Source organism: Polistes fuscatus, unplaced genomic scaffold (genome assembly GCF_010416935.1).
Source record: "Polistes fuscatus isolate 324 unplaced genomic scaffold, CU_Pfus_HIC Scaffold21, whole genome shotgun sequence".
NCBI classification, from domain to species: Eukaryota; Metazoa; Arthropoda; class Insecta; order Hymenoptera; family Vespidae; genus Polistes; species Polistes fuscatus.
Window position 1 is genome coordinate 859,060 of NW_025113098.1, and position 12,518 is coordinate 871,577.

A 12,518-nucleotide genomic window follows, 5' to 3' on the forward strand; every position below is an offset into this window, starting at 1 on the left:
TCTTCTGTTCGTTCAAACTTTTCGTTTCACCCTCGCGACTCCATTGTCTCGTTTCGTTTTCGTCGCGAGTAACGCTTTTTCTACAATTTCCTACGACGATTCGATCCTGACGAATTTCTCGCGAATTTCAATAATAAAATTCCTCGGAGTTTGGAGTTAATAATTCTACTCGTCGACGTCACGCGACATCAATCGTATGTATTTAAATAATGAGAGAAAGATGCTAGGATAGGAGGATGCAATCGCAAACAAAAGGTTCCTCCTTTTAAGTTGAAAGAAATAAAGGTGGATTCGACGAGAGCGATTGCGAAACGTCGAGGATGAAACGGAACGCGTTGTTGAATTTCTACGAGAGAAAGTTCGCTCTGCTGATACCATCAGGAACAATCATGCTCCGACCAGAAATCCTTCCTCCCTTTTCCATTAAAACGTCTTCGAAGTAGAAGTTAAGGAAACTAATATGACGCGTGTTCTCAAAGTCGAAAGCTCCGGATTTTAGAATCTTGAATAGTTAGATAAAGAGAAAGAGAAAGAGAAAGAGAAAGAGAAAGAGAAGAAAGATAGAGAAACTTGCAACGTATGGAAAACTAACTTCTTACCAACATACTTCGCGCCACGTTACGAAGAAAAGATAGGAATCCTAAAGTTTCCTCTCCTTCTTCGAAAGTAAATTGTACAGAAGAGACGATAACCGTGGCCTTCGTCGAATCCCGTCTGTGCAAAATTCCCTATCTTTCATTTTCCTGCGCGCGAAACTAAAAAACAAAAAAGCATAAACCAAAACATTTCGATAGTAGAAATTGTTTCATCAACGTATACGTGCTCTTATATTACACGAATGAAAAGTAAAATGTGTATTTGAATAATAACCAATAGGGGGGTGTCGCTTTAAATTGAAGAATACTTTTGCGGTGAATCTCGGTTAAAGGAAAAATCGAGATTACCTGGAAAACATGAATATCAAAGATACCTTTTTCCCGGTGTGTGTATATAAGTAAAGATATATGTAAGATGGAGTCGATAGATATTTGAATTTTTACTCGTCGCGTTTCGTTGAAGACAGACGACAAGGACGACAAGGACGACGAGGACGACTCCAGCCGTAGAAAGCTTTCATGAACCGCGAGATCGAAAGATGCGAAGAGAAACCCTATTCCCGTCGAATAGATCAAATACATGCGTAGCAACGCCACGCATGCGCGCAAACAAGATGAACGGTGGTAAGACCACCAGAGTATATAGATAGATAGACGCAGCTTTTTTTTCGGCTATAGCTGCCACGTCGAAAAGGGGGAATTTAAAAAAATGAAGGGCAGATGAGCGGCTCCAATTTCTCGTCCCTTTGAAAAAGAGAGATATCGGTGTCATTCGTGCCGAGGCTTTTCGCGCCCTCGAGTACGTTACAAAGGGGAACGTAATTATATGTATGGTTTTCATTCGTTCTTAGGATAGATGATAAATTCACCGAACCAACAAATTCCAAGTAATTCTGCCGATGCGTATGGGTATGCGTGGTTGCAACGTCTATTTATCTACAAGTACGTTATCTACGAGGTGTCGCATCTCGAGCTTACAACTTTTACAAATTCTACCTCGCGATAAATTCGATGTTAATTGTGTTTCGCGTCTCTTCAAAATATACTATGGAAACTAGCGTAGTTTCGATTACGCGTATGCACGCTCGTTCCACTTTACGCGACGTACTTTTACTCTTGGAAAACTTCAGAATTCGCAATTTAAATAATTGGACGGATACCCGGATACGTAGGAATGTAGTAATATCGATTTGAAGGTACTTATATACTTTTACGCGCGTTCCCTTTCATCCTCGGGCCTGTCTCTTTCTCGTTTCTATATGTACAACGACTTCGCACAAGAGCCACTTCTTTCCAACGATGATTTTTCCCACCGATCGATGGATGATTGATAAAGAAAATAGGAAAAATATGGTTGGATTGTAAAGAAAATATGGGAAACAAGATAACACTTATTGTAACGGTATGTTGGTCTAATTAAAAGCAACCAACTTGAATTTCCGTAGCAATGACTTCATTATCGAATAATACAAAGCATCTTATGGAATTCGAATGAAAGTACGATATCAGGAAGATTCGGATGAACGCGTTATTTGATGAGAAAATCCTATCTGACGAGATATTTGGGAAGAAAAGTATTCGTAGCGTCATGAAAAATGCTCTCTCTTTTCTTATCGAGTTATAAAATATGAAATTTCAAAGACCAGCCCAGAATATCAAATGAACGTTCTATTTAATTGATAAGACTTAGGACGATACCACGCAATAATTTATTCGAACCGGAAACTGGCAAAGTGAGGCAAACATAAAAGTTTCTTGCGTTTTCTTTTCCTCGTTTTAATCTTTTTTTCTCGTGAAGCGAACCGCGAATCAGCGTCTTCGTCGATGAAGCAACGATTCCCTTTGTCGTATTTCGAACATTCCTTCTCGCGAATACCTTATTCGATGGAGATTCTTTTTTACGGAACGATCCTTCCTTCTTTTTCATTCATTAAAAGCAAAATACTTCAAAGAGCATACAATTTCAAGTAGTCTCGCAACCGAATCCGTGTATAACGTAAAAAGGTATTTCTAATATAATTTATCTTCAAATGTGGTCACTTTGCAAGCTTTTTTCTATTTCTCTTTAACGCGCAAACCATCAAACGATTCCGTCATTGGTTTTCTTTAATTAGCATATATGGGTCTCCAATATCGCCCATAATACCCGACCAAAGATTAAATAAATAAGCAGAAAACCGGATAGGAAATCAACAACCTGTTGATATTTCTGTTTATATTTTAAGAAACATCGAATAGATTCTCGAATACGTCGATATAAATTTTTGATCGAATTACCGTAATATCGATAAAACGCTACGATAAATGAACGATTTGAACTGATTCCGAAAAACGATTAAAAAACTTATATCTCAAATATATGCTTGGATCGATGTTGTAACCTGCGAAAAAAACGACACGGGGTTGAATTACAACGAAGAGCTGTAACGTCAAACCGAACGATTTACGATTAATGAAAAGAAAGTTCATTGCAAGATGTTTATTGCTACGTATTATGGATGAAAATCGATAACATTCGAATATATATTTCACATAGCTTTAATCCAATTCTAACAATTAATCGATACGATCGATCAAAAACGAATGATTCGAATTTCGGGATTTCATTGTCTATTATACATATCGTATAATATTGTAATTATACAAGCTAATATTAACAATTGCTATGGAAACTAATTGCGCCGTTCGTCAAAGCAGAACTCAAATTATAATCGAACAAAAGAGTGATTACCATTAATTAACGGTGGACCTATGAAATACGTTTGTTCAAAGATGCATAGCATGGAAAGCCTACTAGATACTTGTTTTTTCGTTACGGAAGGGAATATATAGGTCGGATTACTTGCGTGTAGTACTCGAGAATATCTTCAAAGATTACGAAGAGATCTCTTTAATATTCGGTCGAGTGTAAAATTTGCTCGTTCAGGTGTCGCATGGATAATCCTGTTCTATGTCTACATTCTTAGAACGACAAGGATGTGTTCGAGGAAGAAAAAAGGAAGAAAAAAGAAGAAAAATTGACCGAAAGAAGTAACGTAACGACCAAGAGAGGAAGAGAAAGTTGCACGCCGTCGAAGTTTACTTTCTTCCCTAGTTCATCCTTCGTCGCTCTCTTCGACGACACCCGCATATCTACGTGGAGGATCTTTCGATGCTGCCAGTTATTCGCGTAGAAAATTTGCATCTCCCGAGATCTACGACTTTGGTTCCTCGTGCCCGTATCATTCGAGGCGACGCTATGTAACGGATGTGTCTAATATATTCATCGAATCGACAAAATATTGACCTTATCGAAGAAATATCTTCGAGGTAGCTAAAGTTGCTTCACGAGTTGAGCTTGGAATCGTCAAAAATACTCGTCGTATAAATTTCATTATTTTTTCCAAGCCTATCCTATTACGCGATTATCAAAGTAAAATGGAAATTTGTAAACTGCATTGGGAATGCATTGTTAGATTGTTCGTAAGAAAAATAAAAAGAGAAAGAGGAAGCACTTCGCATCACTCTTATCGCTCCGACTTGCGATGGAAAAAGTAGGTCGGTCGAGCCAGATCGAACGTATAGAAAGTTTCGCATGACGCGGTAGAGGAATCTTTTACATTGTGCACCAACTGCAAAGCTCGCACTCGTATATCCTGAAAGAAGAATGGAAGAGTACTACAAGGAGATGGTAGAAAAGCTCCTGGTAAGCGTATAATCTTGGACAAGAAGGACTATACGCTCTGACGCGATACTCTTGAATCTGGCACACAGACGACCAAGAATGAAGAAGAAGAAGAAGAAGAAGAAGTAAAGGAAAGAAAAATGAAGAAAAAAGTGTAAAGAATAAGAAAACAAGCAAGCAAGCGCTATCCACTAATGCATATTCTTGGGCTGCCATACTATAGACAAGTTTCTCTCTTAACCCACAGAAAGAGAAGAATCACGGAGACTACGCGAAAAGTAAAGGAGGAGCGTCGTGGATTCCTGCAAGAAGGCGGAGAAAAGGAGAAAGAGGAAGAAAGTCATGCGAGAAGAGTAGAAAAAGAAGGAGGAGGAGGAGGAGGAGGAGACGTACTTGCACGCTCCCAACCGTTTTTGTTCGTGCGGTAGAGTTAATCCCTCGTTCCTCGGACTTTTCCGCGAAAACTGCCTGGAGTTTGGACTCCTTCAGAAAGTCGAGCCAACCGGGAGGCGGGGTAGAGCAAAGTATAACGTCGCAGACGCGGATTTTAGCCTTCCTCTTGGCAAAGAAGGTATACACCGAGAGAGAGAGAGAGAGAGAGAGAGAAAATCTAAACTATAGCGGTGTTGCATAATACACGATGATGGTTACCACGCACGTACAACCGCAACTTTTATTTCTTCGGCAGAGCTTGCAACGTGTCATCCCTCGCGTTCTTTTTTTTTTCTTCTTGTCGTTCTTATCCTCTCGGCGTTAGTACTCTTCGGAATAGTCGTTTAACGCGAGAGAAAGACAATCTGGCCGAATATTTAATTTAATTAAATTTATATTTCAATTTCGATGAGGACCGTTTTACTCTCATTGTTCTGCCGCACGTATATCTTTCCCTCCCTCAGGAATGATCTAGCTCGTTTCCATGGTGCGAGCGACTACCGTTTTCCTAGATCTAATATCGCTGAAATCCTACCTACTGTCCTACGAAATGGTACGATCCACGGACTTATTGCGCTTCCTGTCTGCGAAAGGACCGTCGTCTCTTAAATTAAGTCTACTTTCAAAAAGTGCGAATTTCGCTTCCCACCCGGCCCTGCAGTCCGTTTTTTACGGAAAAGAAGACAATGTCGTCTCGAACTAAGCTTTCGGAGGAAACAAATTACGAGTCTTTTGGATGAGTGCGACTCTGTCTGAGAAATCCGACGTTTCAAGTTTCGCCAGAGTGAATAGATTTTTTTGCAGCGACGACCTTACTTTAACGAGTTGAACTCGGAGGAAAATTTGTCGTTTGAAAGAAAGGCGAACGAAAGAGAAAAAATACATGGCATACTCACATTGAACGTCTAGCAATATGCTAGCGTTCATCGGCAGGGTGAGAGTGATGTGACGAGCCACGCAAACGATGGTGGCGTTGTGGTGACCCCTGTAGACTTTCAGGTGAGCTCCGCTGTGTCTGGCGGACGTCGAAGGTAAGACCGTGAGGTTATCCGGTGGCTGTTCGGGACCATCCAAAGTGGCTTGGGATAGCATCATGCCCCATGCCAAAACCGGTGGCGGGTTTCCACCCTCGGCGGCGCATTCCAGCGTCAGCTCGGAGCCTTCCTTAACAGGCACGAACTGGTTTCCTGGATCGAGTCTGCGCCCATCTATTAGCAGGTACGTCCCCCGAGGTGCTTCTGTAACAGTAATCCGAGCAAGTTACTCGAGCCCTGATTCCATCCCCGATAACGCGGGATCGAAAGTTACCTTTTAAGGTAACGCCCTATTGCATAACTATCGAAAAGGTAGGAAGATATTAAAAAGAGGATCCGTAGACATTGGGAGCACGCCTGGTTGTTGGAATTTCCGCGACTACTGGATTCTGGATCTTTAAGAGGATTCCCAAGAGCATATGCATCCGGCATCTCGGAGAAGCGCGTAAAGACCGTATCCAGGCGGATCGCAATTTGCTGAACGCACGCGGCTCTTATAAAATAATGCCAGGGCTGCTCCTTTACGAGAACTACAACACGACGTAGCTTAACTTTCTAGACGGCTGCTTTTCTTGTTTCGCGCGGTAGTTTAGCCGTTCGTTCCGGATTGAAAGCACCCATGGGAAAGAGAAGAGTGCCGGCTAACCTTCTCGCCCAACTTCACGGAATCTTGCTTCCATTTTTTTCATAACTTTTTATCGAGCCGAAGGGGAAGAAGAAGGAATGATTAAAGTAAAGACTACTTGTTCAACGTTCAACTCTGCGTAGGCTCTCTCTCTCTCTCTCTCTCTCGACGATAAGCCACTAACTTCTTACCAGGATTCTCCTGGGACTTGTCTCCTTCGTTAAATAAGAATCACTCAAATTGCGTCTTAATGACGAATAAAATGACGAATTTAGAAAAATCATTCGCGATATTCGATTAATTTATTAATGCATTTCAAATAATCGTCCGTGAAAAATGACACGTTTGTACTTTGCGTCAAAAGTTTTTCTTTCGATACGCTGAAATTGAAACAGAATATAGACAATTGTCTTTCCATTGAAATAAGCATTCCCCATCAAATATCGAATGAGAATCCTGGCGCATAACCAACGCGAATGTTCTCTTTCTTTTTTGTTCTTCTGCCTCGATCGCTTTCCGTACTGGCAATTTCCTTCGAATATTCCCAGTAGGAAAGATCTCTCTCTCTCTCTCTCTCTTTCTCTTGCAGTATTTGTCTCTTGCCTTGAATATACAAAACGTGTATCTGCATTCTATAAGTTGAAAAGAATCTTAGACACGATTGGTTTCTTTCGCGTATCTTGCCTTTTCTCTCTTTCTCTCTCTTCGTTCGATTTGATTTTTTGTTCGTCGACGAAACTCAACGGCAAATATATTCTCTGGAGAGATGCGCATATCATTTTCATATAAGCGACGTCATTTCCATACATTTTTTCTTAAGGAAGAAATCTTAAGATACATTAAGTACGTGGTAAGAGAAAAAAAAATCAAAGATCTTGCGAAATACATTTACGCCTAGGACTAACACATACGTACGTATTTACGTATATACGCGAATGCTCCTTTTTATATCGTCTCGCGATACTCTTCTCGTTGAATGGCGAAAACGTTGGATAGAGGAATCTCAAGAAAATCTGTGTTTACTTTGCATACACTTTTCGCTTCAATTTTGAGTCGAAAAATCACCAAGTTGGCCTCTTGGAAGGATTCCAAATCCGCGTGTAACACGATCGCGAATCCATAGCGAAGATAGAGAAAGAGATAGAGGAGAATTTGAAGGAAAAGAAGGTTTTCATACTCCCGGCTATATATTCCCCTCGCAAACATACGATCTCCCTTGAAATTTCAGGAAACATACGGTGAAGATCTGGATGGCATTAGAGACAGATTTCAATGGGAGACGGCTTTCGAAGAATGTTCTTCCTGTAGGCAAAATGGAAATATATTTTCCGATCTACGGAGTTAGTATAAATATGTTCGAATAGCGTTGAACACGTGCAACCTGCTAATACCGAATGCGTCGCATGAGCGAGACCTTTTTCGAAAAGCTAATCTATCCGTATATACACTTCTTATATGCATAAAATAGATATAACATGAAAAGCAAGCCCTACCTACGATCGAAACGTATTACGAATAAATAATCCTTTGAAAGTACGCCAAAGAGTTTCCTAACCGTTACGTCGTTACGACCGTTTACGTCGCCGTGGTTTAATTTCCAAAAAACGCTCTCCGCTCTCGATCTTGGAGGATTTCCAAACGTAATCTCATCGTCGCTCCTTTAGAGTAACGTATAATTCCCAATGAAATTCGGTTTGCAGGATACGGTGCGCATGTATGCTCGTCTACGTAAATGGATAAAAATAAAAAATAAGGGAGAAAGAATAGCAGGAGCGAGATACAGCAGGTGTTAATACGGAAACATAACGGCAAGAACGTTCACCGTTTCGCGCACGTGGCGTCCGTCGTACCCTTTGCTGCTGGGACACCTATCTACGACATTGCGAGCCCTACGTCGACCCTATGATGCCTATAGCTCGTAAAATTTCATAATATTCCAGGCTCTCGCGAAATCGGCAAAAGCATCGGCAAAAGCATCGACCGACGATCATAGGAAATTTAAAGCCTCTACAGAGTCTTTCCTTTATTGCGTTTTGCTGGAAAACATTGGACCGACTGTTATTGGAATTTTAAACGGTTAACTTCGAAGCTTCGAACGAATATACGCGTACACCACGTTGGAAGCTAATTTATAAACGGAACCGCTCGATTTCTCAAGAGAAACGACGTATCGTCTAATTAGATATAAGGCTCCAGAGAGTAAGAGGTAAGCCACGATAGTTAATGTCGTTGCGAGAAATTACTACGGAACTTCTCTCTCTCTCTCCTTCCTTCCCGTTATTTCTTTCCTATCTTTGTCCTGTCTCATAGAAACACATACACACACACACACACGCGACGCACTCTTTGCGACGTCTAATGCCATTTTCTTCGAAATGTTGAACAAATCGAGTAAGTATTCTTAAAATAAGTTTCGATGAAGAAGAGAGCATCGTCCTACCATTTCGTAATATTCAGAGATATATAAGATTTAGTTCGTCTCGGAATTATCATGATTGGTACTTAGGAGAATGCGAGCAAAAGTGTCGGAGAAAAAGGAGAATCCGACTTTTTCAACGGTGACGAGGTCATCGCGCCTAAGATAAAAAGAGAAAAAGAAAAGAAAAGAAAAGGAAGAGGAAGATTTCGAAATGCATTTTGCAAAGCCGACACGAACGAGAGAAAATGGCATACCAGGGCCGAGGGAAAGGGTGTCATCTCTCTTTCTCTCTCCCTCGTAGCACTCCCAGAAGCATCCGAGAAGCTCGAAGGAAACGTTAAATATGCACGGCAAGTCTCAGCAATTCCGTTTCTGCGCGGGACCTGGAATGTTTTTGAAAGCCGTTTAAGCGCCGCAACGTTTACGACTTAACGAGGCGTCTTCCTTTCCTTAAGTAGTTTTGCGGTACGCATGTAATATCTGTTCGCGATAAAAGGCTTTAAAATTGGGAGGAGGGGGGACCATCAGCGGCAAGTGGGTGGCGAGCAAACCTCAAAAGGACACCAATTGCATTCGTTTAATAAGGGACTTTTATCTCGGAGGCGTAAGAACGTTTCGCGTTGCCAGTTTTTCTTTTACGTGATTATAAGATAAGACGTTTACGAGAAGAAAAAGCTTTCCGAAAGCTTTTCGATAAAGATTTAATCGAGCGACCACGCGGACTGACAAATAAGTCATAAAGATACGAAGCGAAGTTATATGACCGTAGCTTAAGCCAAGCCGGTAGAACGACAACGGGGATGTTCTTCAGAGAGTAAAACCAGCCATCGAAGGTAATCCAATCGGCCGTGGGAAACTACTCAGGACAATCGACCCTTCGTCTGCTGGTGGATGTCGTCGTCGTCGTCGTCGTAGTCGTCGCCGCCAATAACTATCCAGATTGCTCCGAACTGTCAATAAACCGAAGATTCCTCCTTCGGGCGAGAAGGAGGAATACTCCCCTTCTACTCGCTCACTCTCTCTCTTTCTCTAAGAGCTTATGAACCCTTTTCTCGCGTTATTTTATCGGTGAAAGCATCTTTAACGCAATCGCCTTTCCCTAGGATTCCTTCACTTTCAACAAACGTTATCGTTCTTTTTATTAAATGAATCATTAACGAACTAAGAAACTCGATGTTACTTCGTCTAAATATCAAAGTTGAGAAAAGTATTTGTATTATTTAAAAGAATCATTTATGCAGGTTCTTCTATTTATCGGATTTCGTATTAAAGGAGAATAATTAAGAAGATTTCAAAGCGAAATCTTTTCGCGTTAAAAATTCACGTCGTTACCGGTAACAAAATACGTAAAATTGATAATAGGAATGAGGGACAGAAAGTTTGGAGAAAATTTCGGAAAGACTGAATACTCCAGGAAACTGCTTTAGATCTAAGAAAAAGAAGAAGAAGAAGAAAGCTCGACGTTTTACTTCCAACAAAGGAGCAACCAGTAAATAAACGATGACTCGTCGTATTCGACTAATTCCAACGCTACTTCGGAAACACTATTTCAGTGTTCCTTTTCCCTATTTCGAAACGATCGTTTATCAAAGCAATACGAGTCTTTGAGAGAATCGGACGAACCTTAGAACGAGATACACGATTCGAGTCGTTCGAGCGAGATGCATACAATTCCCTTCGAACAAGAACAATCCGAGCTCTCGATATGAAACAGTCGTAGAACATAGCGCAAGAAGCACAAGGGAGTTGCAAGCTACGAACTGTAATTCTAGGTCAGAGATCTCCAGAAATCACATTGCATCTCGCAAGAAGAAGATCTCGAGCAATTACAACGCGAACACAATGTAAAATATACTCGTAAAATAACGTTGTCGTAAACATTGTTATTAACGACAACAAATCTCGACACATTTTTCATCCTTCGAGTAAAATCTTCGACACCCGATACAATTGAAAATTGATCGATACGATATCAACGATCGTTAACGTACCGTTAATTTTTCAACGCGCCTATTTCAATCCATAAAATTCAATATTAAAATATTAAAATAAAAATGAATGTGGAAATAAAGTGGTTTGACGAATGGATTGATAGGTACGATTCTCGTTAAAAGTTCAGCAGGTTTCGGATCTATCGGTATCGGTGATCGAAACGAATTCCAAATAAATAGGGAAAAAAAAAGAGAGAGAGAGAAAAGAAATGTCGCGATTCCCGTTGCGCAACAAGAGCGCAACAGGTGCGCACGTCGAAAGAAAGATCGTTAAAAAGGAAGAAGAGCCAAATCGAGACGAATCTCATTATTTTCTAATAGGTATGTTTTTTCTTTCGTAATTTTTCAAATCCATCGAGGAAGACGAAAAAAGGATATATCTTAATAATTTGTAGAAAGATGAAACAAAGTTGGTCGTATCGAGCGTCCGAGTCGTATCGGACAATCAGTTATTTACTTTTGGCTCGAGTTGAAATACGTGCGAGCAGCAGCCTTGGAAATTTGATTTTCTCGTCACGAAAAATCTCGATCCGATATACAATTCCGTTTCCCTCCGGCTGCCCTTGCAATTTTCCCTAGTTCCCTCTTTCTCTCTAGCTCAGATTTATACGCGAGATATAACGAAAATACGAAGCGACGGCGTGTGTGGCATACGCGCGGTCTTTTTCCTTCGATATAGTCTCGATTTTCGAGTGGAATGAAGAAAAAATGTGAGAGTTAGAGGCAACGATAACGACAACGACAACGACAACGACCGATAATACTCGGCGCGTAATTGGAACGCCTAAAAGTACCACTCAGACTTATCGTAATAATTTCCAAGGCAAATTCGCTATATCTCGTTTCGGCGAAATCCACGTGCTTTCTCTTTCTCGAATTTCTCTGTTTGTTCTTTGAGGAGCCCTTTGGAGACAAGCTAAAATTCCATTTGTAAGCGGAGCTCCCCTTAGCAAATATGTAATCACGAAACACTGAAAGCTAGGTAGATCCTACCCTTGGAAAACAACACATCAGGAGACATCGTCATTTCCAGCTATGCAGAACAAACTATGCGCGTGTACGTACATGTAAGTATGTAATACATATCTGTATGTATATGGTACGTGGCACATAATATGTACCAGCACTGGGGAGACTCGCGGCAAGAGGAACAAAACCTAGCGAATGGTTCGAATTTGAAAGCAAGTCGTTTCGGACAATTCACTGGGATACGATCGTTCGATAATAGACCGGGTTTAACGTTGCTCGTGTACGAACGTATGTACACCTGTGTATGCAGCTGCTAACGAGCGTGGAATTCGCGAGGAAGACCGACGATGCACGTTGCTCGCGAATCATCCGTTCTCGACGTTCTATCTAGTTGTAGGGTAGTACTAGGTTCGTAGGAACGAAACAACATAGCTCTCGACGCCCTTTGATATGCAAAGCGACCGCATGCAAATGCTTCCGCGACCACCTTTTTCCTTCTATATCTTCTCCGATAGTAAACTGCTGCTGCAGCACCAGCTACGTCGTATTATCGCGATAAACGCTTCTCCTAGTTCGACAATTTCCAAACCGAACGCGAGCATCGCTTTTCGAAACGCTAAACTTCCTGCGACTTCCCTTCGGGCTATAGGTTATGAAACGAGTTTCAAAATCTGCTGTTCGTTCTACGCCAACTTTTGCGCACTGACCTCTTCTCCCATTCTGTTTTTCACCAAAGAGCAAGAGAGCAAGGGAGAACTTTCCGACTGCTCGTTGATGCTTTTAAAATC

The 12,518-nt window shown here is 41.2% G+C and overlaps 1 protein-coding gene across 12 annotated transcripts in view; it reads right to left on the bottom strand.

The window, feature by feature from the left end:
- The window catches only part of LOC122517830 (roundabout homolog 2), a 195,482-nt gene that overhangs the window by 72,247 nt on the left and 110,717 nt on the right, over nt 1-12,518 (bottom strand). For all 12 annotated transcript variants that reach the window (XM_043636426.1, XM_043636423.1, XM_043636421.1 and 9 more), the window contains one exon: nt 5,589-5,930. In XM_043636426.1, coding sequence (XP_043492361.1) covers nt 5,589-5,930 — 342 coding nt within the window. The remainder of the gene's footprint in view (nt 1-5,588; nt 5,931-12,518) is intronic.